A 26945-nucleotide genomic window follows, 5' to 3' on the forward strand; every position below is an offset into this window, starting at 1 on the left:
CAGCATTAAAACATTTCCATGCACCCCTGGTGGTGTAAATTGGTTGTCCAGCACATTTTGGAGCTGTCCTGAGGGTTTATCTAAACAGCTTTTAAGGAATATACCACTGCAAGTTGGGTTATTTCTGTCCTGCTGTTATCTGCTGACTTAAATAACAGGGAGGCACTTGAACAAAATATGTAATCCAAATAAAAGTGAGTGATTCTGCTGCTACAGGGAAACAGTGATTTTGGAACTGCTGGGAACAGGTGTGAGATCATTTGTGCCTTTCCCAGAGCTGCAGTTCTGTGTTAGTCCAGTTCTGCTTGGCTGTGCCTCAGCAGCTCCAACCTCACTTTTATATCCAAGAGTTTGTAAGGGAAAGGAAAGAAGAGGTAGAGCCAGTGAGAGATGAAGGGCAGAAGTTTTGCTGGTGCTGGTACCCAGGGAAGGTCTGGCAGGACCCAGAGGGAAGCACCAGGGCTGGAGGTGGGACAGTGTTGTCTCCCTGATGTCAAGTTATCTTGGCAAAGGCATTGCCAGATAAAGAAGTTTCTTCCCATTCACCCAAAAATCTTCCCAGGCCAGGATTTATGGGAGTTGTTCCAAGGTTTGGGAATGCTGGTTGTTTTAACTCAGGGAGAGGGGAAGTAGAGGGTGGAGGTTCCTGTTTCAAAATGAGTGAATATTCATTGTTCTCCCTGCAAACATCAGTGAGTGTGGTACCCAAAAAGTGCCCAGCAAATTCAGCTGACCCCAGGACAGAAATTGTGTCACACTGGGAGATGAAATTCAATCACCCAACTGTGAAATGGAAGAATTTAATCCCACTTTAAGTGAAAAACACAGTGTAGCTTTAACTCTAAAGCTGCTGCAGACATCTCCATCTCACCAAAACAGCTGAGCCGCCCTTTTTCATCTTCTTTGTAGAAAACAATCACTCTTCCTGAGGGCTCACATTGCTGTCCATACACAGCTTCCAGTGTAAATGTAGTCCCTATTCCACTCAGGATTTCTACCCTCATCTCCTCCTTACCTGGAGAGGGACTAGGGACAAGGGATGGAGGGACAGGACACAGGGAATGGCTTCAAAATGACAGAATGGAAATTTCGATGGGATATTGGGAATTAGGAATTGTTCCCTGGGAGGGTGAGCAGGCCCTGGCACCGGGTGCCCCTGGATCCCTGGAAGTGCCCAAGGCCAGGCTGGAAAAACCTGGGACAGTGGAAGGTATCCCTGCCCATGGCAGGGGTGGCACTGGATGATCCTTAATATCCCTTCCATTCCAAACCATTCTGGGATTCAAGGAAAGGATTCTAGGTCTGTGCCTTTCCTGCTTCCACCTGTGGGACTATTATGACTATTATTATTACTATTACTATTATTACTATTACTATTATTATTATTACTATTATTATTTTTCTCACGTGCTTGTTTGCAGCACTTGGGAGGACAGAATGGTTTAGGTTGGAAGGGACCTTAAAACCCATCCAGTTCCATGGGCTAGGACGCTTTCCACTAATCCCAGGTTGCTCCAAGTGCATCCACCCTGGCCTTGGAGCAGATTTAGGGCATCCCAAACCCCACACTGGACAGTGCACTTGGTTTTCCTGGCTGTGCTCTGCTCCACTTACATTGATTTTCCCTGAGTTGCATTTGCTCCATTTTCTCAGTGTCTCACTGAACGCTCCATGAAATGATTTGAGAAGTGTTGAGCTCTAAATCTTTAAATCATCTGAAAAAAAAAAAAAAAAAAAAAAAGTGAAGAAAAAAGAAAGGAAGGACAGTTGTCATGATTTAGCTGATCCCACAGTTTCTGCAGAGGTATAACAAGATGAAACATCAGAAATATAGATAAGATGACATTGTGAATATGTGTGAGAGCTCAGTGCCTGTAAACCTTGAAAGAAGAGATGAAAGCCTGATCTAGCCCATTATGTTGGACATTAATGTAAAACTGCCTGGAGGTTTTTAATGGGGCTTTTGTTATTAAATTTCTGATGCGAGTTAAAAGCCCCTCATTTGTGGATGTATTTAAAATTCATTTTAGTGATGGCAGTGAGGTGTTCCTGGCTCTGTCTGCTCAGCAAAGCAGCACAGGGAGATGTGTTTGAGCCCTTTCTTTGCTATCTCTTGGTTTCCTGTCATTTCCTGTACAATTGTTGGGTTGCTCTGTAGAAAACATCAAATAACATCATTTATTGATCACAGAGCGAGGGATTAGAGTGATACCATGAGCATCAAAGTGTGCAATTGGAATCTGCTCAGCTGTTGATGATCTGTGTTAAACAACTGTGCCTTACCTCCCTCAAGCCCTTCAGAGCTCCAGGTCCTGATCTGAGTCTGTCACAGACAGGTAGAGAAATTATCAAAGAAAAGCCTCATAAAATTAAGCTAAATTAATAGCTGGCCTGTCACTTGTAAGTAGTTTGCAAGTTCTCATGTAAAAACAATCTGAGGAATGAGAGCTTGTTAACACAACAATCTATTCCTAGGGTCTAAAATAAGTGCATCTGTATAAACAATAAGATCTGTCTCATAAGAATCAGTAGAGAAAATATGTAAACTAATGAGAAATACAGAAGTTTGATAGATATGCAAAATACCACGCACCAGCCAATGTGGATGTATTATCAACAAATAAGATTTGACACAATGCCTTCTGATAATCCTATAAAATATGAGCCACACAATAACAATCTGGCTTTTCCTTCATGAAGATAATGGAGTCTTGGCTAACTTATTGCAACATTAGTCGTGGATTAAATCTCAGTGCTGGGTGCATTTCCATCCCAAGGTGCATTCCTCACACAGGGATTCTTATTCCTTCAGCCCTTTGGAGGCTGCCCCTGTACAGGAGTGATCTCATTCCTCTTGGAGGGCAGCATGGAATCCCCATGGCTCAGAACCCTTTGAGGAGCCCCACATGGGAGCAGGGCTGGCAGCAGCCCAGGCCGGGGCTGGGACTCTTGGAACACACAGGGAAATTGCCAGGGAGTCCCTGCAGATGCTGGCTTGGCACAAAACTAAAAATCTCCACTTTGGAACATCAGCCGTGCCCTTAAATTCCCCCACTTCCAGCTTCCCACTTCCGAAGCTGCAGTTCGGCTTTGAAAGCTGTTTTACCAACCCCACTGCTCCAAATCGTCCTTTTAATAAGGATGCAGGAGCTGAGTTGTCATATTTTGCATCTGGGTCAGATTCAGACATGAAAATATTTAAGAGTTGAGCAAGTGCTTAGTGAGGACGTGACCTCCTGCTTGGGAAAACAGCAGATCCAGGAGAAAATGCTGCTCCAAGGCTTTTGCTCCCTGCTGCTCACACGTGCCCTTGCTAAGTATTGAAGCTGACATTTAGAGGAAAAAGGATTTGCTCTCATGTTTTATGGTTGCAGAGGGTAAAGTCCTGCAGGAGTGAGCCTTGCACCAGTCACAGATCACACTCAGCACTTCCCAAAGTCCCCTGAGAATTAAATATGTTCCTATTAAATATGAATATTAAATAATAATTTGAAATATATGAGATTTAGCTGGGTTTAGTTGGTTTTAGCTGTTTTTTCTTGCAACCAGCTAAAACTCTGTTAATTTGAACTTCCTTTCACTGAGTTTGGGAAATGCAGCAGCAAAATGAAGAATATTTCCTCCCGTTTCTATTTGTGTTTCAACCTCTCCATTGTTTCCCAGGCATGCAGGTTTTTATCAGTGCCTTATTATCCAACTCCTTGTAAATGGAGAAACCACTCAGACTTCTCAGGAGAGCCAGGAGAGGGTAAAGGCTGGGAACAAGTAGTGCTGTACCTTCCCTTTGCTGGTGGGTTGCTGATGGTTTGAGGTGGGAGTCTCTCCACTCAAGTGTCCTTTTATGTGAATCTCTTTGCATGGCTTCAAGCATTTTGCAAATTGTTTTAAACACAGCTGGGGGGAAGAAATACAAATATTTGTTTGACCTGCAGCATCTCCTGTGCAGTTATACAGAGGAGGTGAGAATAAGAGAGCTGAGCTTGGGGGGTGCCAGGGGCTGCTTTGCTCAAAAACTCAACAGGAGCCGCTGCAGTGAATTCTCCTTTTGAGTCAGTGAGGGTTGGATGGCGCAGCCTGGCTTGGAAATGAAAATAATTGCAAACAACTCAGCTGTTTGAAAGTTTTCCTAATTTTCCTCAAGTTTCAGTGGATGGCATTACTTAGAAAAAGAACATTTCTAGCAGAGGGCATCACTCCTTCTGCTGCAGGGGCTCAGGAGAGGCTGATCTGTGCCACCCCTTTGGAGAAGGCACAACAGGGATGCCAAAGGATTTGCAAATGGCATTGAAAATGTCTCTAGAAAAAAAAAAAGACTCAATTATATTTTATTATGGCCTTCTAAAAACTCTCCATGGCTTGGAATAGATTACAGTCCCAGCAGTATTTCTCTCCCATTTCCAGTGTTCTTATTGGGAAGAATCCTACTGTCATGTTGGACTCTAATTGCTAATTTCAAAGTGATAATTTTCAATCAACTTGGAGTCCTTCAATTTAAAAAACCCCTTTCACTGTTAAAAAATAAAATTATCCAAGACCACTTCCAAGATACACCCAAAAGCATCCAGCCTGCTCTTTCCTCAGAAACCTATTTTTACAGTTCTTTGTACACAGAACTTCAATCCTTGTGCCAATGCTCATTTACAATTATGAACTCCACCTGAGAAGGTCCTAAATTAGTGGGTTTTGCCCCATTCCCACCTTGCAAAGCTCCAGTGTTGAGAGATGAGAATCCAAAGTGACTTGGGGTCATTTGGGGGAGTCAGGATCAGACCTGTGAATGAAGAGTTCGGGTTTTGCTGCCTCTTAAACTGAATAATGCAGAAAACAGCCCAACTTCAGCAAGTGGGATTAACCTCTTCAAATTGGGATGGTTGGGGGAGTCAGGATCAGACCTATAAACAAGGAGCTGGTGTTTTGCTGCCTCCAAAACTGAATAATGCAGAAAACAGCTCAACTTCAGCAAGTGGGATCAACATCTTCAAGCTAGGGTGATTGGTGGAGTTAGGATCAGACCTGTGAATGAGAAGTTGGGGTTTTGCTGCCTCTAAAACTGAATAATCCAGAAAATTGCTGTTTCCAGCAGTAGGATCAATCTCTTCAAATTAGGATGACTGGGGGAATCAGGATCAGACCTGTGAATGAGGAGCTGAGGTTTTGCTGTCTCCAAAACAGAATAATCCAGAAAACAGCTCAGTTTCCAAAAGTAGGATCAACCTCTTCAAACTGGGGTGATTTTGGCAGTCAGGATCAGACCTGTGAATGAGAAGTTGAGGTTTTGCTGTCTCCAAAACAGAATAATCCAGAAAACAGCTCAGTTTCCAAAAGTGGGATAAGCCTCTACAAAATGGGGTGATTTGGGCAGTCAGGATCAAACCTATAAACGGGGAGCTCAGGTTTTGCTGCCTCCAAAACTGAATAATGCAGAAAACAGCTCATTTTCCAGAAGTGGGACCCTTCCCAGTGAGTCTGGGCATTATCATTTGTGTGCCATCTCTTTATTTGATAAGGTGCAGCCTTATCTGGCTCTGCCCTTAGAAATGCCCAGTGCCCATTAGTGATATTTATTTGTCCAATAAAACACAACATTGCCAGCTTGGACCTGTTCATTTGTATTTTTTACACTTCTGCTCTTTACTCTCAGTTTCTATGGGAACCTGGGCTGTTACAGCAGTGGGGAATAAAGAGATGAGGAGAAGTCTTGGAAAACACAACTCTGTTTCTCCTCTGAATTGGCAGGCACAAACACTCAGCTTAGATCCAAACAAACTGGGAAAGGAGCAATCAAGGCAGGAGAGTTGATAATCATCAAGTCCCTCCTTGCTGAAACATTTTCTGCTTGGAAAATCCAGGTGTGATGCTGAAAAGCTGGGATTGAGATAACAGGTTGTAGTGCTTGACTTTATGGCTATTTTAGTGCAGAGTGCTCCAGTGCAAGTGAAAATTTTATCAAAGCCCTCTCTTTTTGGTGCAATTAATTACAGCTGATGAGGTGGAAATGGGGTTCATGTAAAATTTTGTAGATGAGAAGCACACTGCAGGTCCCCCATTCCAGGGGATCCTTCAGGATCTGCTGCTTCTCTCAGTGGTTAATGCAGATGGGCTGAAATAATGAGCAGGAAATAATTAGGAAAATCCCCTTAAGGACCTTGCTTGCAGCACCATGATGGGAATTCTGGACAAGATGCTGGGCTCAATGATCTGACAAGTCTTTCCCAGCATAAATGATTCCGTGTTTGCACTTCAGCCTGACTGGGAAGGATGTGGGTGCAATGCTCTGAATGCAGAGTGTCAACAAGGTGAAGATGAATTTTTCATCTTCCAAGAGGTCTGTGTTTAAAATCCAGCAGATTTGGTGAGGATATAGACAACAAAAAGGCTTTTGAAACAGTTGGCCCAGAGCAGCTGTGGCTGCCCCTGGGTCCCTGGCAGTGTCCAAGGCCAGGTTGGAGCAGCCTGGGACAGTGGAAGGTGTCCCTGTCCATGGCAGGGGTGGCACTGGGTGGGCTTTCAAGTGTCTTCCAAACCATTCCATGATTCTGGGATTTCAGCAGAGTCACTTGCTCAATACCAGCAGAGCCTCTGATGTTGGAGGCTCCTGTTTTCCACAGCCCTTGGGCTGCAATTGGCTCATCCTCCCATCCCTGAATCCAGGGGAGGGGTTTGGAGCCCTGGCAGCTTTGGAAATACCACAGCTGAAGCCTCAAAATCCACTCTGCTTAAAAATAAACAGAGAACCACATGTTTTGTGCCTTAATAAGCTAAAACATTGGCACCTACTTAAAAAGGCAGTTTTGATTTAGTCCTGAGGGATGCAGACACTCCTAATCCCCATGTATAGCTTACAAAGGAGCTCTGCCCCCCCTGCCTTAACACCCTGCCTGGTGTTAATCAGGCTGAAGTGCCTGACAGGAAAATCTCACAGAATTAAGTTTGTTTGGTGCAGAGCTGAGTTCAGGCCTCTCCTGATTCGTTTTCAGTCAAAGGGAAGCTCATCTGAAAGCTCCACTGCTAATTCCAGGAAAGGAAGGAGGCATTAAGGCTCTCCTGGGAGTTTCAAGTGACAGCAGAGCCATTAGCAGAGGGGAAGTGCAGGAAGATGATCTTTATCAGAAACCACATATTTGGCTGTAGAGCTCGACCCCAGCAATCACTGTTTACCCCTTGGTAAAGGATTGTTTTATTACATTTAAAAAGAAATGTTTCTGGGTTTCTCATCCTCTCGGTGAGCAGCAGGTAGAGTTTGGGTGTTGATTAAAGATGCTGACAGAGTAAAACCTACTTGTAAAGGAAAAGGTGATCCCCTTTGAAGGTAGAAATGGGCTTTTGGAAAGGTTTTGTTTAGACTGAAGAAGTCTAAACGAAGGTTTTGTTTAAACTGGAGAAGTCACTGCAGAAGTGAAGGCCTTTATAAAAAGTCTCAATTTTTCTTGGGAATATCTTCAGGCACTGGAAAGCCACAATTAGAGCTTCTCTCCAGGCTGAATAATCCAAACTGTCCCAGCCCTTCCTCCCTGCAGAGCTGCTCCATCCCTCTGCTCATCCTGGTGCCTGCTCTGGACTTGCTCCAGCAGTTCAAATCCTTGCTGTGATCTGAGTTTTGTCTGGAATGCTCACACAAAGGGATCATCCCCTTGGAAGGGCTGAGATTTCTGCTGGGAAAGCACAGGGAGGGTGAGTTTGGTGTGCAACGTTCTGCTCCTTCTTGTAAAACCTTTCCAGGAGCTCCTGTGAACCCACCAGAATATTCCAGGGAATATCACCACATGTTTGCTCTGCTTTTTCACATTCTTCCTGTTCTCCTGAGGAGAAAAATGAGGCTTTGACCTGATCCCAGACATCCCAGAGGTGATCTGCCCCAGGGCACATCTCCAGTGTATCTTCATTTTCCACATCAGGAAATAGATCTGAAGAGAGGAAATTAATTAACCAAAATTCCTAAAAAAACAGGTCTGATATCATCCTGCCCTCTCCCATTTTCTGGGAACAACTGGCACAGAAGGACACCAAGTGGGAAAAGCTTCACCTGCAGAATTATTTCCCCTGTAAGGAGCTAACACTGGGTCTTTATAGCATAGAATTAAGCTGGAAAATCAGGTATTTAATGTGGAAGAGTTCCTAGAGCAGGGCATGTTCAGCATGATCCCAGATATTAAACAGTCAGACAGTCCAAAAACCCCTGAATTTTAGTGAAATGATGTCTCCCTTTACTAAATACGTCTTGAAAATGGTGAATTGTGGGCAATTTTCAGGCTGGAGAGTCCCAGCTTGCTCAGCCATGACTCCTGTGGTGCTGTAGTTTGTATAAAGCTAAATTTTGTTTTCCTGCTGCTTTCCTGGTGATCCCTGACATTCCATCCTTCTTCTAGCCCATCAGCATGGAGCTGATGCTTTCCTGTGGTCATTTTGAGAGGAATTGTCATCCCAGAGACTGGTTTTGGCATTGGAAGTTTGGATTATTTTTTTCTATCTCTGTTTGATTTCATCTTTATTGGGAAAGCACTGAGGTGCTTCTGCCAGGCTCTTCCCAAGGACCTTCTGCAGCTCATTTTGGTTCCCTCTGTTTCTTTTCTGCTGCTCTGAGTGGCTGAGTGTTCACAGAAAGCTTTTAGGAACCTTTATTCATCTGAATTTTGACTCCAGCAAGCAGCAGCAGCCTCAATGTCAGGGTTACAGGTGGTGGCCTCCTGCTCACCAGAGCAGTTCTTTCTCCATGAAAAAACCTCTCCTTTTGTCTCCTGGCATCTTTGTGTCTTCAATGGCCTTTGCTGGGGAACATTCTGAGAGAACTTTTGGAAACCAAATAAAATCTGTTGAGCAGACCAACCTTAAGTGTGACCCTTTCAGGAACCGCTATAAGTCCCATTGTGGGAGACAGTAAATCAATTTTATTCTACTCTTGGTGAGAGTTTTCACTAAAAAAGATACAGGAATACAAGCCAGAGGTCCCCAGGTCAGCTCTGCAAGATTGTCACAAAATCCCAGGGATAACTAAGGCTGGAAAATCCCTGCCAGCCCCTGGAGTCCCAGCTGTGCCCAGTGCCCACCTTGTGCCCAGCCCAGAGCACTGAGTGCCACCTCCAGCCCTTCCTGGGACACCTGCAGGGCTGGGCACTGCAAAGCTCCCTGGGCAGCCCTGCCAAGGCCTGGAATTGAATTCCAAAATGGAATGATGGAACTGGGATTGTGGGTGTGGAGTTTGAATAGAAGTGTGTGATATCACATGGTGGAAAATTTAGAGTTTAATGTTTTAGAATATAGTAATATACATAAACAAGATGGAGGTTTTAGGGCAGAGGCTGATCCTTCTTCTTCACCTTCTTCTCCATGGGTTTGGGTGGTTTTGTGTAACTGGATAAGAAAGTCTGCATTGCAGGTCATGGGTGGTTGGTTATTGAGTTAAAAGTAAAAATAATTCAGGTGTCATTTCTTAATTGGACAGTTTATCCTTAAAAGGCCTTGCAGAGAGAGAGATGCAGCTCCATTTTTAGTTTGTTACAGTGAAGTTCTGTAGAACTCAGGGTTTGTGAGACTGTGACATAGACAAGAACTAATTGACCCTTTGCATGCAGAAATTGCTGCTGCTGTCCCAGCTGAGCCTCCCCTGGCCCAGCCTGAGGCCCTTTCCCCTTGTCCTGTCCCTGTTCCCTGGCAGCACAGCCCGACCCCCCCTGGCTGTCCCCTCCTGGCAGGGAGTTGTGCAGAGCCACAAGGGCCCCCTGAGCCTCCTTTGCTCCAGGCTCAGCCCCTTGCCAGCTCCCTCAGCCCCTCCTGGGGCTCCATTCCCTGCCCTGGACACGCTCCAGCCCCTCCAGGGCTCTCTGGCCAGGATGGCCCAGAACTGGACACAGCCCTGGGGTCCCTCAGCAGGGCCAGCCCATGGGACAGGCCCTGCCCTGGCCTGTGGCCACCTCATGGCTGGCACACCCAGGGCCCATTGGCCTTGTGCCCCCTGGGCACCCCTGGGCTCCTGCCTGTCGGTTTCTCGGCTGTTTAGGTGGCCTGGAAAGGCCCGGGGTGGCCTTGGACAGTCCGGCGCTTCAAAGGACGAGAAGAGACTTCCGATCTTTTCTCGGTCTCGGTGTTTATTAATTGTTTATCTAAAAGATTTTCCCTCGGCCCGACAGAGGTCTGCACAGCAACCAGCCACGAGCACACTGCGAGCCCCCGGGGCGGTCACCTATCTTTATACTCAAAATTACGTATACTATATTTATCATTTTTCCCCAATACCTTTTACCCTTATTAACCGGTGCACTTCTAGTAATAACCAATCCCAAAGTGCCAACATCACCACAGAAGATGGAGGCCAAGAAGAAGAAGAAGAAGGACAGGACACGCCCCAATTCCTCCATCTTATTTCTTTAGACCCCCCTGTACAGAAATCCTAAACCCTGTGTCTTACACTCTAATTAACTTATCCCTTCACCATTCACCCCAGTGAAATCCTCCTATCATCATACAGGTGTCGTCTCCTGTGTAGGATCAAAGTCCAGCCACCAGACACTGCTGGCAACATTCCAGGACTCCCGAGCCCCCCAAGGGTGCTCTCGGTCACTCTGCACCTCAGTCCTGAGGTGCTGAGATCCCACACCTGCCCAGCCCTGGCACAGCCCCCAGGGCCTTTCCCCAGGGCCCTTTCCAGCCCCTGTGCCCAGCCTGGAGCTGCAGGGCCTGGGCTGAGCCAGGGCAGGACCCAGCACTTGGCCTTGCTGAACCTCAGCCCATGGATCCAGCCTGTCCTGGTCCCTGTGCAGATCCCTCCAGCACAGCCACACTCCAGCCAAAAATATTTTATATAATTTCCTTGTCTCCTGAGGAAGCAGTGAGGGTGTAAATAAATGCAGGTGTATGGAATTCCAGTATATCTGTGCTTCCTACAGAAAAATCGTGTCAGCAAATTAGGGGAGGGCACTGGGAGGGCAGGCATGGCTGTGGGGACAAAACTGTGATGAAAATAATTAGGATGTTTTGAAAAAAAAAATCCTGCTAATTATCCTGCTCCATAAAAGCAGCACAGAAACCAAATGAGGGTGTGGAGGAGCCCACAAATGTCCCCAAAGGCTGGACCTTCCTAGGGCTGTTTAAAGGTGTGCAGCAATGGGATGGAGGATCGTCCCTGGAAACGTGGGATATTCCTGCCCTCCAGTGGAAGTATGGGAAAGTGCTGGAGAAGGGATGGGAACCTTCAAAGGGATGCTGAGAAACCCTCAGGAAGCTCCTTGCTTTTGATCCTCTGGCCTCTGAGCTGCCCCTGGTGTGGTGAACCAGAGCCCTTGGTCCCCTCTGTGTCCTCACCCCAGAGCTGCTGCTGCTCCCATTGAATTTTCCAGAGCTGGGATGAGATTCCAGTGTTGGGAATGTGGCTTGGAGGAGTTTGGGGGGAGCTCTCACCCATGCAAGTTCAGCTCCTGGGCTGGCACAAGCCCTTTTCTAAACCCAGCTGAGTGTGTGGGAGGTGTTTTAGGAAATGTTGTGCTCCATCAGAAAAGCAGGAATGATGTTGAACTGCTGGGATGTGTAGGATTTTTGGTGGCTGGATTCCCCAAATGAGCCAGCTTGAACCTCTTTCCCAGACAAAGAGTTACCTGAGGTAAAAAAAAACCAAAACCAAAAAACTGGGAGTTCAGGTGGTTTGTTTGGTTTTGTTTTCCTAATCTCTTCCTGATTAGCACAGGATAATTAATAATTCAGTGATGTTGGAGCACTTGAGAGTTTTTCCCGTGGTGAATTTCAGCACAGCAGCAGCAGAGCACTGAGAACTCTGCTTCTGCCTGGCTGCCATGTGTTAAAGAAATAAATAAATGCCTGATAAGAACTTCCTTTTATCTGGTCAAGACAAGCTGTAAGATTGAGCAGCTCCTGTCTCACCATGTCAGACACAAACAGCTTCCAGGGCAGGCTGAGAAACACAGCAGTCTGGGTTTTGGTGCTCTCCGACACTCCAAGGAGGGCTCTTGACTTTCCCAGTTTTTCCCAGTTCTCTGCAGATCTGCTGGAAGTGCCTCAGTGCATCCAGCTGGGTCCTGTCTCTGCCAATGCCCTCCAGCAGATGTCCAGAAGGGGGAGAAGAGCAAAGAGGTGGTTATTGATTTATTAATTGGCCTCCTCTGCTCTCCAGTGATTTGGGACTCGGGCACTTCCTGATGTCGATAGATTTGAGCATTCCTTGGTGGGTTTCTCTTCCCTGAATCTGCACAGCTGCTCTCCATGGCACAGACTGACCTTTTCAACTTTGACCATCTCCTGCCAGTTGTCTTTTCCCCTAGCACAGAATCCACTCCAGATCTGTGCCCCTCACCATCACTTTCCAGTACCTTTTCCAAATTTACTCCTTAGCTTTTGAGCTGAGGGCAGTAAAGGTGGATGAAACACCATCACCACCTCCTTATGCAGGATTTTTTTTCCCCCTCACTTCATTCCACTTCATTTCAAGTGTAGGTATTACCTTGTCTCTCAGTTTTTATTTCCTTGTTCAGTTTTTCACCTCAGCCTTTTGGTGATTTTATATCTTTGAACAATGCTGTCACTTCACTTCTTCTCCTTTTTTTTTTTCCAGTTCATCCCTAAAGATATTCAACAGGAAGCATCTGAGCGCTGCTGGCTTCCCTCCATTAGGAAAACGAGCCATGCATTTCCCATTTTGAACTTTTTTTTTTGTTTTAATCAATGCACAGACCTTTCTTCTTATATCTTTTCAAACCTCGTCAGATGCCGTTAGGAAATCCAAGCCAACTGTATCCAGCAGATCTCTCCTTCCCACGTGCCTGGGGACTCCTTCAAAGAGCTCCAGTAGGTTTGGGAAGCTCCTTGGCACTTCCCCAAAGAACTCTGATTTATCCATGTGTCAAGTGCTTCTGTTGGGACAGATGTTGGGTTGAGGGGACCAGAGGGCTCTGGATCCCATCAAAAAGCCACTTCCATCCTGGAGGTCACACAGAAGTGCTGGGGGAGGCCCATCTGGTCCCTTGGTGGCCTTGGGTCCTCTCCTGACACTTCAGTGGGGCTCCCCTTGAGCTTCCCTGGGAAGGAAGATGTGCTGGGAGGTTCTCCCCAAGAGCTTCCACATTGAGCCCAGTGGTAAAAAGTGCACTGAGCTTCTCCCACGTGGCTTTGTTCTCCTTGGTGGGCTCTTTCCAGAGGATCTCTGTAGGGTCTCCACAGCCCATGGTCAGGCTCGTGCTGCTGCTGTGGTCAGGAAGGGTTTATTATTTGGTTTGAAGCCTTTTGAAGTTGTTATTTGCCTTTTTTTGTTCTGTCTGATGGCGTTTCCCCTTTCAACTGGACATGGTTTGGTTCTTTTTTCTTTCCTTTTTTTTTGATTTGTTTGAAACTACTTCATATTTGAAGGGTGCTCTTGCTTTTAATATCCTGGCTCTTGCTGCCGCTCAGGCACTCCAGATTCCTGCTGACCTCTCCTAGAACCATGCTGGACGTGTTGGCTTTGTCCAAATCCCCATGTGCCTCTGTTGAGATTTCATTCTCTTCATCAGCTCCTTCAGCTGCTCTTTGAATTCTCTTTTGTGACTTTTCAAGTGGTGCTTTTATATGAAACCTCTCTCCAGCAATGTCAGATCATGATTTTTCTCTTACAAGGAGGTTCTCCCAAAGGTAGGACTTTGAATTGGGCCTGGCTTATCTTTTCTTATCTATCATGTTCTTGTGGCTGCCCAATCCCTGAAAGTTTCCAAGGCCAGGTTGGACAGGGCTTGAAGCAAGTGGAAGTTGTCCCTGCCCGTCACATGATGATTTTAAGGTCCTTTACAACCCAAACCGGATCACAGCCACCCATGCTCATCCTTTGGGTGCGCAGAAATCTCATCCTTCCTTGTTTACACTGGAATTTCCAGCTACAGTTGATTTTATAATTTGTTTTGTTAAGCTGATTTAGCACAATAAATTACTCTTTTTTTTTAGGACAGGCTGTTTGGTGTAGCCTTCCTGTCTCCAGCATCTTCTGGGGGTGTAATTCTGCCATCCCAGAGATGGCCCTGCCATTCCCCTGTGCCAAAATAACCTTCCTGAGAGCTGAGACCTCCTAATTCTCCTCTTCTTCACCCTTAGACCTTTCCTGGATGTTTGTGCATGCACAGGTGCTTTGGTTTTCCTGCTTCTCCACATTTTCTCCAAATGAACCCTTCATTCTTCTGCCTTTTCCTGCCTTTTGCCAGGTAAAGGTTGTTTGTGTGGAGGTGTTGAACTCTTCCTGCCTTGCAGAGTCCATCCCACGTGGAGCCAAAAGGACCTGCGTGGCCCAAGATGTTGGTTTTGCTTTCCAAAGCAATGCTCAAACAAAAAAAGCAAAATCTCAGCAGGTAACTCCAATTAGAAGTGGGTTTGGAGCAGTGAGATCCCAGGATAGGGTTGGTTATGTGGAACCAGGTTTAATGAGCTCTTCCCATATTTTCATCTGTCTGCAAGGGAAGCACTAAACCCCTCTTTGTGAGGGAAAATCTTCTTCCTGCCTGCTCCCACTTTTCCAGTAGGATTTTCTGTGATATTCCCTTCATTCCTCTTCCATGTCACCTCTTTGTTTCCCAAGTAAATTAGGATGGAAAATGGAACAGCTTCCACCAGCAGTGGCAGCACGGCTGGAGCATTGGCCAGAGGGATAAAGGTGGAGTGCCAGGAAACAGGGAATGGCTTCCCACTGTCAGAGGGCAGGGATGGATGGGATATTGGGAATTAGGAATTGTTCTCTGGGAGGGTGGGCAGGCCCTGGTGCAGGGTGTCCAGAGAAGCCCCTGGATCCCTGGAAGTGCTCAATATGAGGTTGGAGCAGCCTGGGATGCTGGAAAGTGTCCCTGCCCATGGCAGAGGTGGCACTGGATGGGATTTGGGGTCCCTTCCATTCCAAACCATTCCATGATTCCATGCAATGCCCCTCCCAGCCCTTGGAGAAGGAACACAGGTTCTCTGAAGGTAGAGCTCTGCCTCTTAGCCAAGCTGGAATCCCTCTTGCAAGGGATTTACTCCCACAGGGAAAAAATTTCCCATCAGGAAAAAAGAACCGAGGGCAAAACACTGGCAGAGCTGCCTGAAACCCCTGGGACTTGAACAAATGCACAGTAAGTGGTGAACACAGCGAGTTGGACAAATAAGTGTGTCTGACATCATCAATTTATTGATCCGTCCCCCACATTCCTTAAAAAATTTAAGAAGAGAAAGCTGCAACCAAGTTGCCATGGTGAGCTTTCCCATGCAGGTCCTGCCTGGAGGCTGGAGGCAAAAGGGCTCCTTGGAGTTGACACCATTTTTGGGGTTCTTGGGATCTAATTAGCACTTTGTAATTAGCTGGGGAAATTCCATCTTCCACTACTGTGATTAGAGCAATTTCAAGGTGTAGTTAGGCTGAGCTTTCCTTGAGATCATGTCTGGCTTTCCAAAGGTGGAACTGAGGCTCTTTCCCAATGAATCCCAACAATTTTCCCTCAAATACCTTTGGTGTTGTTCAGTGGTACCTTGGGATCCAGTTTGGGATTTATTGGCCTTGCATAGTTAATTTGGAATTTTAATGCAAAATTCTTGTTTTCCTAAGTTGTTTTCCATGTTCCCCTTGGTGTTTTCCAAAAGAAAAAAAATCCCCAAGGGATCTGTAGGTATTGCCTCTGAATTCAGTCAGAAAAGTGAAAGGAAACACCCTTGATTCCTTCTTTTCCAAAGAGATTTTATTGTCTATAGATCCAAACTGTTGAATCTGAAACTAATGAGGACAAAAGAGGGAATTCAGGGAATTGTCTCCTTTTTCATCAAAATACTCATTTTTTCCCCTTCTAAAATATTCAAGGGAATTAAAGATCACTGTGGGAAGTTTGTTTTCCACGGCCTTTGTGTTATTCCTTTAGGAGTTGGGTGGGTGTTCTCACAGAAATCTGAATCTGCTGAATCTGGGGGTTTAAACCCCAGTTTGCCCCAGGAATCCATGATTTGAATATTAATTTATTTGGCTGTTAATAAATAACATTTTACTGCTTTTCCATTTTATACCAAATATTCCCAAATTCCGAAATTCCATTTTATACCAAAAATTCCCAAATTATTCCCCATAAATTAAAAAAAACCCAACCCAAATCCCCCCAAAATTCTGCAAAATTTCCCCAAAAAATCCCCCCAAATTGCCTAAAAATAAAAAAAATCCCACAAAATTCCCCCCAAAATCCAAGAAATTAAAAAAAAATCAAGAAAAGTCCACAAAAATTCCCCCCAAATTTATTAAAAGTTCTGAAAAAAAATCCCCAAAAATTTCCAAAAAATTTATTAAAAATTCTTTAAAAATCCCAAAAAATCCCCCCAAAATCCCAAAATTTTGCCCAAAACTCCCCTGGATTTGGCTCCTGGTGGCGCTGCCAGTGACCAAGGTGAGTGCCCAAAAAATGCCCCAAAAAGTGCCCAAAAATGCCCCAAATATTTCCAAAAAATGGCAAAAATATCCCCAAAAATAGAAAAGAAATTCCCAATGGGATGAAATGAGGTTGTGAGAGGTCTGAGTGCAGCATTTGAGGTGTTGTGAGAGATCTTCTGCTTTTCCTTAGGATTTTGTTCACTGGGCCAGGATAGAATGTGCTGTGAGGCATTTTTATGGTCTCCAGCTAAAATCACCCAGAATTAAAACAAGAGACCAGGAAAAAGAGAGGGAAAAGAGAAGGAACAACCCCCATCCTTAAGCAATATCCTCTAATACTGCACAGAACAGGAAACTCCACCAGAGGAAGGAATACTCCACATCCTCCCTCCGCCCCTTTTAATTAAAATGGATTAAAATCTGGGGGGGTTTAATCAGACTATGCTGTAGGGTGTCTTGTTTGAACTATTTCAGGACATTTTAGCAGGAGGTGGGGAGAGTCCTGTTGGAAGCATGGAGCTGTTTTTTTTGGAGCTCAGGATGAACATGTGCATCTGAAAAACAAATACACATTTCCATGTGGATCTCCCTGTGACTTCCAGAGAAAACCAGGGGCTGTGTTCCCTAAAAACTCTCTTTGTGCTCTTCTGAGAGCACCTGGGCTCTGATCTCCATGGAGTTCCCATCAGTTGGCATTTTCTATCCCATTTTTTTGGCTCTTGCACCGAAATTGTGGCTTTTTTTGGCCCATCAATATCTTGTAGATGTTTAATGAACAATTCCACAGCTTGTGGGGAGTGGAGAGGTTGAGATTTTGGGAGCTCAGGCTCTTGAGGGCTCAGACTCTTGTGATCTTTAAAGGGAGTGATGAACTTCTCTGTGTTACAATAGGAGAGGATCCTGTGTGAATATCTGGGTGGAAAAAAAGGTGAAATTCGCATTTGAAGGGGTTTTCTCTCAGATGAGGTCCCACTGTGGGGTGGGAGGCACTGAATCCAGCAGCACGAGGTGTTCAGGGAGGTATCACCAATCTCTTGGCACATTTAGGGCTTCAACAAAACTCTTTTCAGAAAATCCAGACTTTTCAAAGAAACACTTTCTGAGCTGCTTTGGCTGCATTTCAGTGTGTTCAGTAACAATTCTGGGTGAGACCTGTGCAACATCCAAGTCTTCAAAGCCCCATAATGCCAACAAATCTCTTTGTTTAACTGCTGAACTAACCTGGGATGAGCACAGCTCGCTGCAACAGCACAGTATCATGTTTGTGTTGCTGAGCTCTCACTGAAAAGTGATTTGCTTTTAAAAAGGAAAGGGGATAAGTGAACCTGTGAGTATTTAACCCTATATATTTAATTTCAGATCCCCTTCCAGAGGAAGTTAGAGATGCCATGGCTTTAACATCTGGTTTAGCTTTGAGCTGCCACTCAAAGCTCTCTTTCTGTAAGAAAATCTGAAGCAGGGGTGTGTAATTTTTTCCTGATGTGAAAGACTGTGAGTTCAGGTGCTGGGGCATGCAAGAGAAATTCCCAGCCCTTAAACCATGGACTTGAGAAGAATTGCAGCCTTTCTTTTCCATGCAATGGTGTGGTGGTGTTCACAGGCGTCCCAGGACAAGGGAAGAGATGAGAATCTTGACTCCATGTTTCAGAAGGCTGATTTATTATTTTATGATATAAAATATAATTTTATAAATATATTAAATATAATTTTATAAAATAAAATTATAGATTAAAACTATACTAAAAGAATAGAAGAAAGGATTTCATCAGAAGGCTTGAAAGGAAAGAAGTGGAATGATAACAAAATCTTGTGACTGACCAGCGAGTCCAATCACAGCTGGACTGTGATTGGCCATTAATTAAAAACAATCACATGAGACCAATCAAAGATTCACCTGCTGCATTCCACAGCAGCAGATAATCTTTGTTTACATTTCATTTCTGAGGCCTCTCAGCTTCTCAGGAGAAAAGACCCTAGCAAAAGCATTTTTCATAAAATATGTCCGTGACACAATGGTCTCAGCAGCTGCAGCTTCAAACCCAGTGGCACCACCAGCATATGTCTTTTAAAAATCCCAAGGAAAAACCTCTTGGTTTGGATTTTTGAAGGTGTCAGATGTGGAAGGCAGTGAGAGGAGCAGCTAAATCTGGAGTTCAAGCCACCTCAGAAGGGTGGGCTGGAAGGAGACACCTGATCTAAGGAACACCTGGGTTTTTATTCCCATCTGTTTACCTTGGATCCATCCACAGATCCATCTTTTCACTCTTTCAGTGTGGTTTGCAATTAAAAAAAAAAACAGAAAAATTGAGAGTAGAAGATGAGTTTTATGTTCTTCTTCTTGGTCTTCCTTGGGGCAGGGCAGCAAATCCTCATCTGGAGGTAAATCCTCTCTGAGCAGCCAGGGTCAGTGGGTGGCATCCATCCCTCCCTGGACTGGATTGGCATTACAGGGTAGCTAATCCCAGGCAGGAAATATTGATGGAGAGATCCTGGAATAATTTTGGGATCTGAACTTGTGAGCAAGCTCATAAATGGCAATAATGTGACAGAGCTGGGAATGAATTCAGCTGTTCTGTAATGTGTGTGATGAACAGGAAAACAGGCAAAGAGCTGGGCTTTTGCATGGAATGGCAATTTTTCCTTGGAATGGCAGATTTCCCTGAAAAGAGCTTTGGGAAGTTCCCAGGTGCATTTGTGCATCATGAGGAGATGGGCATGTGGTACGCAGAGGAAGGAGCACAGAGGCCTTTCACATGATGTTTCAGGTTTTAGCTTTTATATTTTTCAGATTCTGTGCTGCCTTAGTGTCTGTGGGTCTGAGCTTCACATTAGGGGACGGTGAGAAACAATTCCCTTTCTAGCTGGGGACCAAGGACAAATGATCCAAATTTCAGACCCAAGAGCACAAACAACATGGACTGAAGAGAGAAAAACAAGCAGGATGGGACTGCATGGGCTAAAGCTTTAATTGGACAATTAACTGCAATATGCAAATGGAGCAGAACTTATAAAAGTGAGAGACCCCTTGACCAGTCATCCATTTTGTGACCATTTTGGTTCGCCTTCGGTGCAGCCCTGGCTGGGCTCTTGTGCTGCCCAAGGTGGATCCATGGAGGAGATCCTTTTAATAAATCCCTGCTTTATTCTTTAACTCTGTTCTAGGTCAGCCTTCTCAAGGCATCACCCCTACATGCAGACCATTGTTATTCCCTGCTCTCACTGCCTACTCTGCCCGAGGGGCATTTTGGGGCCAGCACCCCCTTCCAGCTAATCCATGGAGACCTGGGAGTGCTCAGATCCTGGAGAAGTCTGGGGAGCAAGGTTTGGCCTTTCCCAACAAGGCTTGGTTTCATGGCCTGCTTGTTTTTTCTTGCTCCAAAAGTTTGTCAGGGAACATCTCCCCCCAGAAGTCCTGACCCCATGGATTGATATCCAGAGGCAATGCTGGATAAGAAGGGTTTGCACCTAGGATGGGACCTCTGAGAGGATGAGTGGCACTACACCACTAAGAAATAGGGATTTTCTCTCAGTGCCTCCCAGGAATTTGCTTCCAGGCATTCCCAGGCTCTGGATCCTGCTGGTTGTGTCAGTGCCCTGTGACTGTCCCTGCTCCCCTGTGTCCCTCAAACAGGGCACAACTGAAGCTCAGCATCTCATCATGAGGACACAAGGCGCTTTTGTTTTCACTTTCACCTCTTCCTGGATTCCCCATTGCCCCAAATCCCTTGGAAAGATGTGATCCTGAGCTTTTCAGAGCCATTGGAGCCAGCAGGGAAGGGAAGGGAAGGGAAGGGAAGGGAAGGGAAGGGAAGGGAAGGGAAGGGAAGGGAAGGGAAGGGAAGGGAAGGGAAGGGAAGGGAAGGGAAGGGAAGGGAAGGGAAGGGAAGGGAAGGGAAGGGAAGGGAAGGGAAGGGAAGGGAAGGGAAGGGAAGGGAAGGGAAGGGAAGGGAAGGGAAGCTGTGGCAGTCCTGCCACCATTTGCTGCATCTGCTCCTCCTTACATCACTTTCAAGGATGTCACCTCCTGGTGACAGCAATTGCAGCCATGTCCCTGCCACTTGCCATTATTCACTTTCACTCAAATTTGACACAGCACAAATCCAATCTAGGGAGCTTTACATGATTTCAGGGTACCAGGCAGGCAGGGTCTCATGGATGGACCAGAAGCAGTGGGTTATTTCATCCCAGCTAAAATGTGGGCTGTTAGATGGAGAGTTAGAATAGCCACAGAACTGAAGATTTGGGGGAATTTTTGCTTTCTTTTACACAGATTTTTTTTTTTTATTGCTCCATCAGAAGCAGCATTTAATACGAAACAAATTGTGGCTGCCCCATCTTGGAAGTGTTCAAGAAAGGGTTGGGAGCAGCCTGGTCTGGTGGAAGGTGTTTGGAACAGCAAGATTATGAAGGTCCTTTGCATGTCAAACTATTCCATGATTCTCTGACCCCTTTAGAATCTCACTGTATCTTAAAATAAGGAGAAGACTTTTAGTGGGCACAGAAATAAGGTTTAGTTTTGGGGTGTATTTCCATCCTCACCCCACCTGTGGGTCTCAGGCTCACTTCACCTGTGTCTCCTTGCAGGCTGGCTCTGACCGTCACCATCCAGGTGCTGCAGCTCCACTTTTCCCAGTTTTTGCAGAGATTCCATCTCAGAAATGCATTTCCTCCGTGATGGGTGAGGTAGTGATCAGGCTGACCAAAAAACCAAATAAAAGGCTGCTTGTTAAACAAAGCTGGTGTCTGCCAGTGGGGAAGGCTGCCACATTTGGGGTTTATCCCCCAAACTGGTGGCATTTGCTCAGATCAGGGTGTTTGGCTCTCATTTGGTTGCAATTCCTGGCTGGCTGGCAGCCTGCAGGTGGAGAGGAGCCAAGTTTTCTCTGGAGATGACAGTTTGCTAACAGATGTCTGGTGTTTCCCAACACGGTTAGGATGGGAATCAGGAGCTACTTCAGCAGAGCTGAGCAGTTGGGTAATTGCAAACCTTTGCTCCTCGCATTTTCTAGTTCATCAGCTGCCTGGGTAACACAATTATTTAATTATTTTTGTTGTTGTTCATTGTTTTAGGAGGCAAAGCTAGGAGGCAGTGGCTCATTTAAATGCTGGGAAACCTCCAGGAGCGTGAGGAACCACAGGATTTCCTTTCCCCTTAGGCCCAGCATTGCCCAGATACTTTGCACTGTGGCTCCTGCACTGCTATTTCAAAGGATTGGGATATTGGAAGGTGGAATTTCCCCCTGATTGCTCTGATGTCTTGTATGTGGTGCCTGTCCATGCCCAAGAGGAGCCTGAGGCCAGGCAGCTCCTCAGGAACAGGTATTTTATCTGGAGGCAGGGAAAGCAGTGGTGTTCCCAAGCCCCAGCTCTTCCAGAGGAGGTTTTTTGCCATTCAGATTCACAGGAAATCTGGGAGAAGAGCTTGGAGGCTCTGCAGGATGCTCCTGCCTAACTCAGAGCTGAACATCTCCTGTGCTGCTCTCTGAGGTCTCACTCTGCTGTCACCTTCAGGAGTGGGCTGTGAGCCCTGCCAAGGGTGGGCTAGTGTCAGTAGGTGACGAAAACCTGCTTCAATAAGCAAAAAATTCCATGAGGAGCACACTGGGAGTTGATTCCTGGTGTCCCACCAGCTCCTGTGAAAAGCTCAACCTTCATTTTAAAAGCTCTTTAATAAAGACTGTTCATTGCTTTTGGATCACACCTTCCCTGTATCTTTTCTTCTTGTGCACTTCCAGCTGGAATTTTCCAGACATTTTGACCTGGGATGAACAGCACAATTACCAAAATATCCAGGGAAAGGCTCTTTTTTAATTACAGCTAATTCCACTGGAGACAAGCCCAGAAATCCCAGTGCAGGAAGCTCAGGCCTGGTGTGTGCACGGCTCCAGAGTGTGCCTGTGATGCCACTTGTACCTCCAAGGTGTCTTCCCAGCACTCCTCCCATCAATTAATTCAGGAATTTGAACTCTTCCAGAGTCAGGAAAGCATGTGATTATTTGGAAAGTCTCCAAGCACTGGCATAAGGCTGGGATTTACAATAAAACTGCTCGATTAAAGAGGAATTGCATGAGGTTTTGGCATCTCCAAGGTGGAGAAAAGCCCCCTGCCTAAGCAGAGGTGGATTTGTTCCACATAAATATACAGAAGCTGCCTTCTGTATTCCTTAGCACTTCCCTCCCGGTGCCTCTTTACTTTGGGAGGTAAAATCAAACCCCACAGATGTTTTTTACCATTGTTCTGTTGAGCAAGGAGAGCTCACACTACAGAACCTGAGGAGCTTCTGTTCAGGGAGCAGCACGCTCAGCTTCAGGAATTTGGAAGGAATTCTAAACTCCTTGATGAGGATCATACCCCTGGGTTCTGATTTAGTTTGGGAATGTTTGTATTTTCATCTTTTTATTGAAGATATTTCTCCTCCAGCTTAGCAGGTTTGGAATGCATGACGATTTAATTTATAGGAATTTGGTGTTTAAGTGGACTTGGACTTTTGTAGGTGGGAATAAAACAGAATTCCAGTGGCACTGTTGTTAGTGGGCATGGGAAGGGCTTGTTTGTTTGCTTAATTTTACCTGTGTTTTGTTTCACTGCATATTTTTAGCATTTCTTTTATGGTTTGGAGGTTTGTTGCACAGTATTTAGGAAAAAAAAAATGCATCCAATTTGTCTCATCTGCTTTGCTGCACTTGTGTGTTCTCACTACATCCAAGGAGTGTGACAGAGGGAATTGGCCAAGGGATTTCCCAAAGCAATGCCAAGAATGCAGCAAGTATTTTTCTAAGCAAAATAATGCAGGTTGTTTTGTTTTTTTTTTGACTTGTTCCAATGCAAATCCAGAAGATTTCAGCTTCCTTACTCATGGAAGGTGTCCCTGCCCATGGCAGGGAGGTTGAAATCAGGTGGTTTTGAAGGTCCCTTCCAGCCCAAACCGTGGTGTGACCCTGGAATTTTACCTCTATTTGTGCATTGGCAGGAAATTTTCCAAGCTGGGATTTCATCTTCCTGGCAATTAGAAATCATTAAAGTTGTTCAACTGTTCTGTCCATTCATGATGGAAAGGAGAGGCCCTCACTGCTCTGTCAGCCCTGGAATGATGGCTGTGCTGTGCTTTGGAAGGGGACATTTCAGTCCTTTTTTAGTGCCAGCTCAGCGTTCGCCTCGTGATGAGCACGGAGGGATCAATGAGCAGCTGTGGCACACAAGGTTATCCCAAGTTCACAGCAGGCTCCGAGCTGATTGGCTTCCAAAGTCAGATGCATCAGGAGCAAGGTCACCAACAGGATCTGGTGACAGCATAAAAAACAAAGCAGAGCTGAAGTCATTTGTTGACAGCAGCCCCTGGGAGAAAATTGTGCTTTATTGCCTCAGATTTGGGGCTTTGTGATGTGACCTTTCACATTGTTGGACTCTTATTTGTAGGTTTCCCTTTTCACTTGGAAAATGATGGAGTTTTGATCTCAATCCCCCATTGGCATTGAGGTTTTAAATAGAGCAGAGGAGATGGTTTGAAGTGAATCTGTTAATGAAATAATCAGGGTGGGAATGTCCCAAAGCTGGCCACGGGAGTGGGATGGTGGCTCATCTTCCCACTGCTGTCACCCTGCATGAGCAAAGCTTCCAGTGATTATTCCCTACTGTTAATTCCAAGCTATTCCAGCTAAAATGAAGCCTTGCACCCTCCAAGCCTCTCTCCATAATCCAGCTAACTCTTATCCCATAAAGTCACCCACAGCCAAAGGTCGGACACACCCAGGGACTCTCCGGCAGACAAATGTCACATTTTATGGAGGGGGTGGATCCTTCTCATCCATTTCCCCTCCAAGCCTTTCTAAAAATACCCTAAACCTTAACAAGGAGCTATTTTGGGGGGATTATGGTCATGGACAGGCATGGGAAGCTGATTCTGGCAGGCTTGCTCGGGTTGGAGTTGCGTGTTCCTTACTCAGGCGCATGGTGTTGTGGGGATAAACAGAGAGCATCAGGATTTTGGGACCTCCTGGCTTGGGATGGCTGCTCTGAGTGGGTTTAGAGGAGGAGAACAAGTGAAGATATCCTTATAGAAATGTTGATCTGTGCCTGAAGTCATTCATTTCAGGCATTTGCAGCTTTATCAGATCTGATTTCATAAAACCTGGCTGGGATTTCTCTCCGGGGACCTTTAGTGATCCTGCCACTTCCAATAAACATTTATAGAAACTGCTGCCAGCCTGTGGATATGAGAAACTCCTAGGAGAGACTTCTATCTTCCAAAAAATCCTTAAAGACACCAAAAAATTTACAAGCAAGCCTCACCCAGGAGAAGATGGCTAGAAAGTGCCCAGCCTTGGGAGCTGCAATGCAGTGCCAGGCATTGGCTTTGCACCCTCAGTAGGGATGTTTTCTATGGAAAAAAAAAACCATTAAATTGAAAAATTTGGAAAACCATGCCCTCCAGAGCCATGTTGGGATTGGGAGCAGCAGAAAAGTGAATTTTGAGAGCTGAGATGGAAGTGCAGCAGGTAAAGGCTGGCCCAGGCTCCCACAGCACGGGGACGGCGGCGGCTCGCGCCGCTCAGGTTTGCACCTCTAAGAAATTTCCATTTTTTCGCCTCAAAACCTCCAGATACGAAGCCGAAGCTGCCTTCTTTGCCAACCTGAAACTGTCGGATTTCAACATCATCGACACCCTGGGAGTCGGAGGCTTCGGGAGAGTGGAGCTGGTAGGTGACCTCTTCTTCTTTGTGTGACATCCTCATGCAACTGCTGTGTTAAAAGCTTAATTTTCTTTGTTATCACGCCCCAATAACCCCGAGAAAAATGATCTGCTGGGATTGTCTAGTGAAGCAAGCTGACTTACATTTCCTGAGACATAAAAAATGTACCAATAAATGCTTTGCAGTAGGCAAGGAGGATTTATATCCTAGGCTGGGAGAGGAATGCACATCTCCTCTCTCTCTTAAGTGGTTTATGGCATTGATTTATTATGGCCTTTTAAAAACAACCTGGAGGATTGGGTGAGTGCTGGGATTGGAAGAGCAACTTAAAATCTTATTTAACCAGATTCAGAGTCACAGTAGAAAGCCTCTCCCTCACATTTTTTATTCAGTTCTAGAGTGGTTGCACTTGGTTATCCTCCAAGCTGAACACTCAGCACCCAACCCATGAAAACACACCCCAAACAGGGTGCAAAAAAGACAAAATCCAAGCCTGCTTTTTGCTCTGCTTGGAGCTTTGGAGCTCTGTGTTCTCCTTTAAAGCAGAGCCAGCGGGGAGTTGTTTGCAGCACCAAGGCAACACAAAACCTTGGAGTAGGAAGAGGGAGTTGAGTTACACCAGGAGGAGCTCCGGACACCGGACACTCGTGCAGAATGTCAGGAACTCCTGCAAGCCCGGGCACAGGGGGAACAGAGTCCCTGTTGCCACCACAAAACCTCAGAGAAGCCTCCTCTCCATAACCCTGTGGGAGCTGAAGGATAGTAAAATGGGCAAAACCGAGTGGTTATTTGTGATGTAAAGAGGAGATTTGGTGTGCAAAGCTCAGTTTGCACTTCCCTGACTTTTTCTGACTAGATACGAAATCCCGTGGAGGAAAGAACATCTGTGGGCCCTTCCTGGGATTTGGGGTTTAATGTGTGATTGTTTTGTTTATAAATATTCAATTTATGAGTATTTTGAAGGAGTCAGCTGCTGAGGATGCTTTAGAGCAGGAGGTCGTGCTCAAGCTCTCTTTTGAAGTCCCTCCCTCCTCTCCTGACAGCAGGGATTTGCCCCCTCAATTAACATCTGCCTTCTCCACCCTGTAGTGAGGGGCCCACCAGCCTGGGGCTTGGTTTGAGCCTTGGGAAGGTTTTGGGCTCATTTTTAAGGGGTTTTGCCAACCTCAAAAACTTGGGAGGTGCAAAGTTTGTGTCCATGAGGGGTTGCTGGTGGGACCCTCACCAGGGGCCATGGCCAGGTGACATGGACAGCCTTGAAGTGACAAAAACTCCACCCTGGTGACGTGAGACCCTGGCCCAGGTGAGAGGAAGAGCAGGAGATGCTCTGTCCCTTCAAGGTGTCAGCTCGAGTAGAAATATTCCATTCTGAGCAGATATTCACACCCCAAAAGCCTCCAAGAAACCCTGGAGCCACCTGAGGTGGGAAAAACATTCCCAGAGGTTTTCTTCCAGGGTGGGTACCCCTCTTCTGAACAGGAAAATTCTGGATAAACTCATTTTTTGTAGCGCTGAACTGCACACAGATGAAACACATTTAAAGGCGTAGCTCAGCACACCAGATTTTGTTGGTTTTTCTTGACCACAGAAGGAAATTTTGTTATAAAGCCAAGGAAATATTCCTTTTGTCAAAACTGAGCCTGGAATTGCTGCCTCATGCTTCCACCTCCTCCATTAAAAACATGGTTTATTGCTTCGGGCGAAAAATGCGAAATATATTGGAGGAATCAGCTCTTTTATTGCCTGTAAATGGAAGTGCAGGAATTTTCCTGGCAAACATTCCCAGTTTTTGTGCTTTCCAGGAGTAAAATGGATCAGAAAAAGTGAAGGATGTGGCAAGGAAAAGGGATTTTATAGCTTTGGGCACAAAGCCTCAGAATGTCACCACTGGAGAGGGCAGCTGGGGGAAACTGGAA

At 45.7% G+C, this 26945-nt stretch overlaps 1 protein-coding gene across 2 annotated transcripts in view; it reads left to right on the forward strand.

The window, feature by feature from the left end:
- The window catches only part of PRKG1 (protein kinase cGMP-dependent 1), a 352826-nt gene that overhangs the window by 303162 nt on the left and 22719 nt on the right, over window positions 1-26945 (forward strand). For both annotated transcript variants that reach the window (XM_058029350.1, XM_058029351.1), the window contains exon 10: window positions 24939-25035. In XM_058029350.1, coding sequence (XP_057885333.1) covers window positions 24939-25035 — 97 coding nt within the window. The remainder of the gene's footprint in view (window positions 1-24938; window positions 25036-26945) is intronic.

Source organism: Melospiza georgiana, chromosome 8 (assembly GCF_028018845.1).
Source record: "Melospiza georgiana isolate bMelGeo1 chromosome 8, bMelGeo1.pri, whole genome shotgun sequence".
In the NCBI taxonomy this organism is placed as follows: Eukaryota; Metazoa; Chordata; class Aves; order Passeriformes; family Passerellidae; genus Melospiza; species Melospiza georgiana.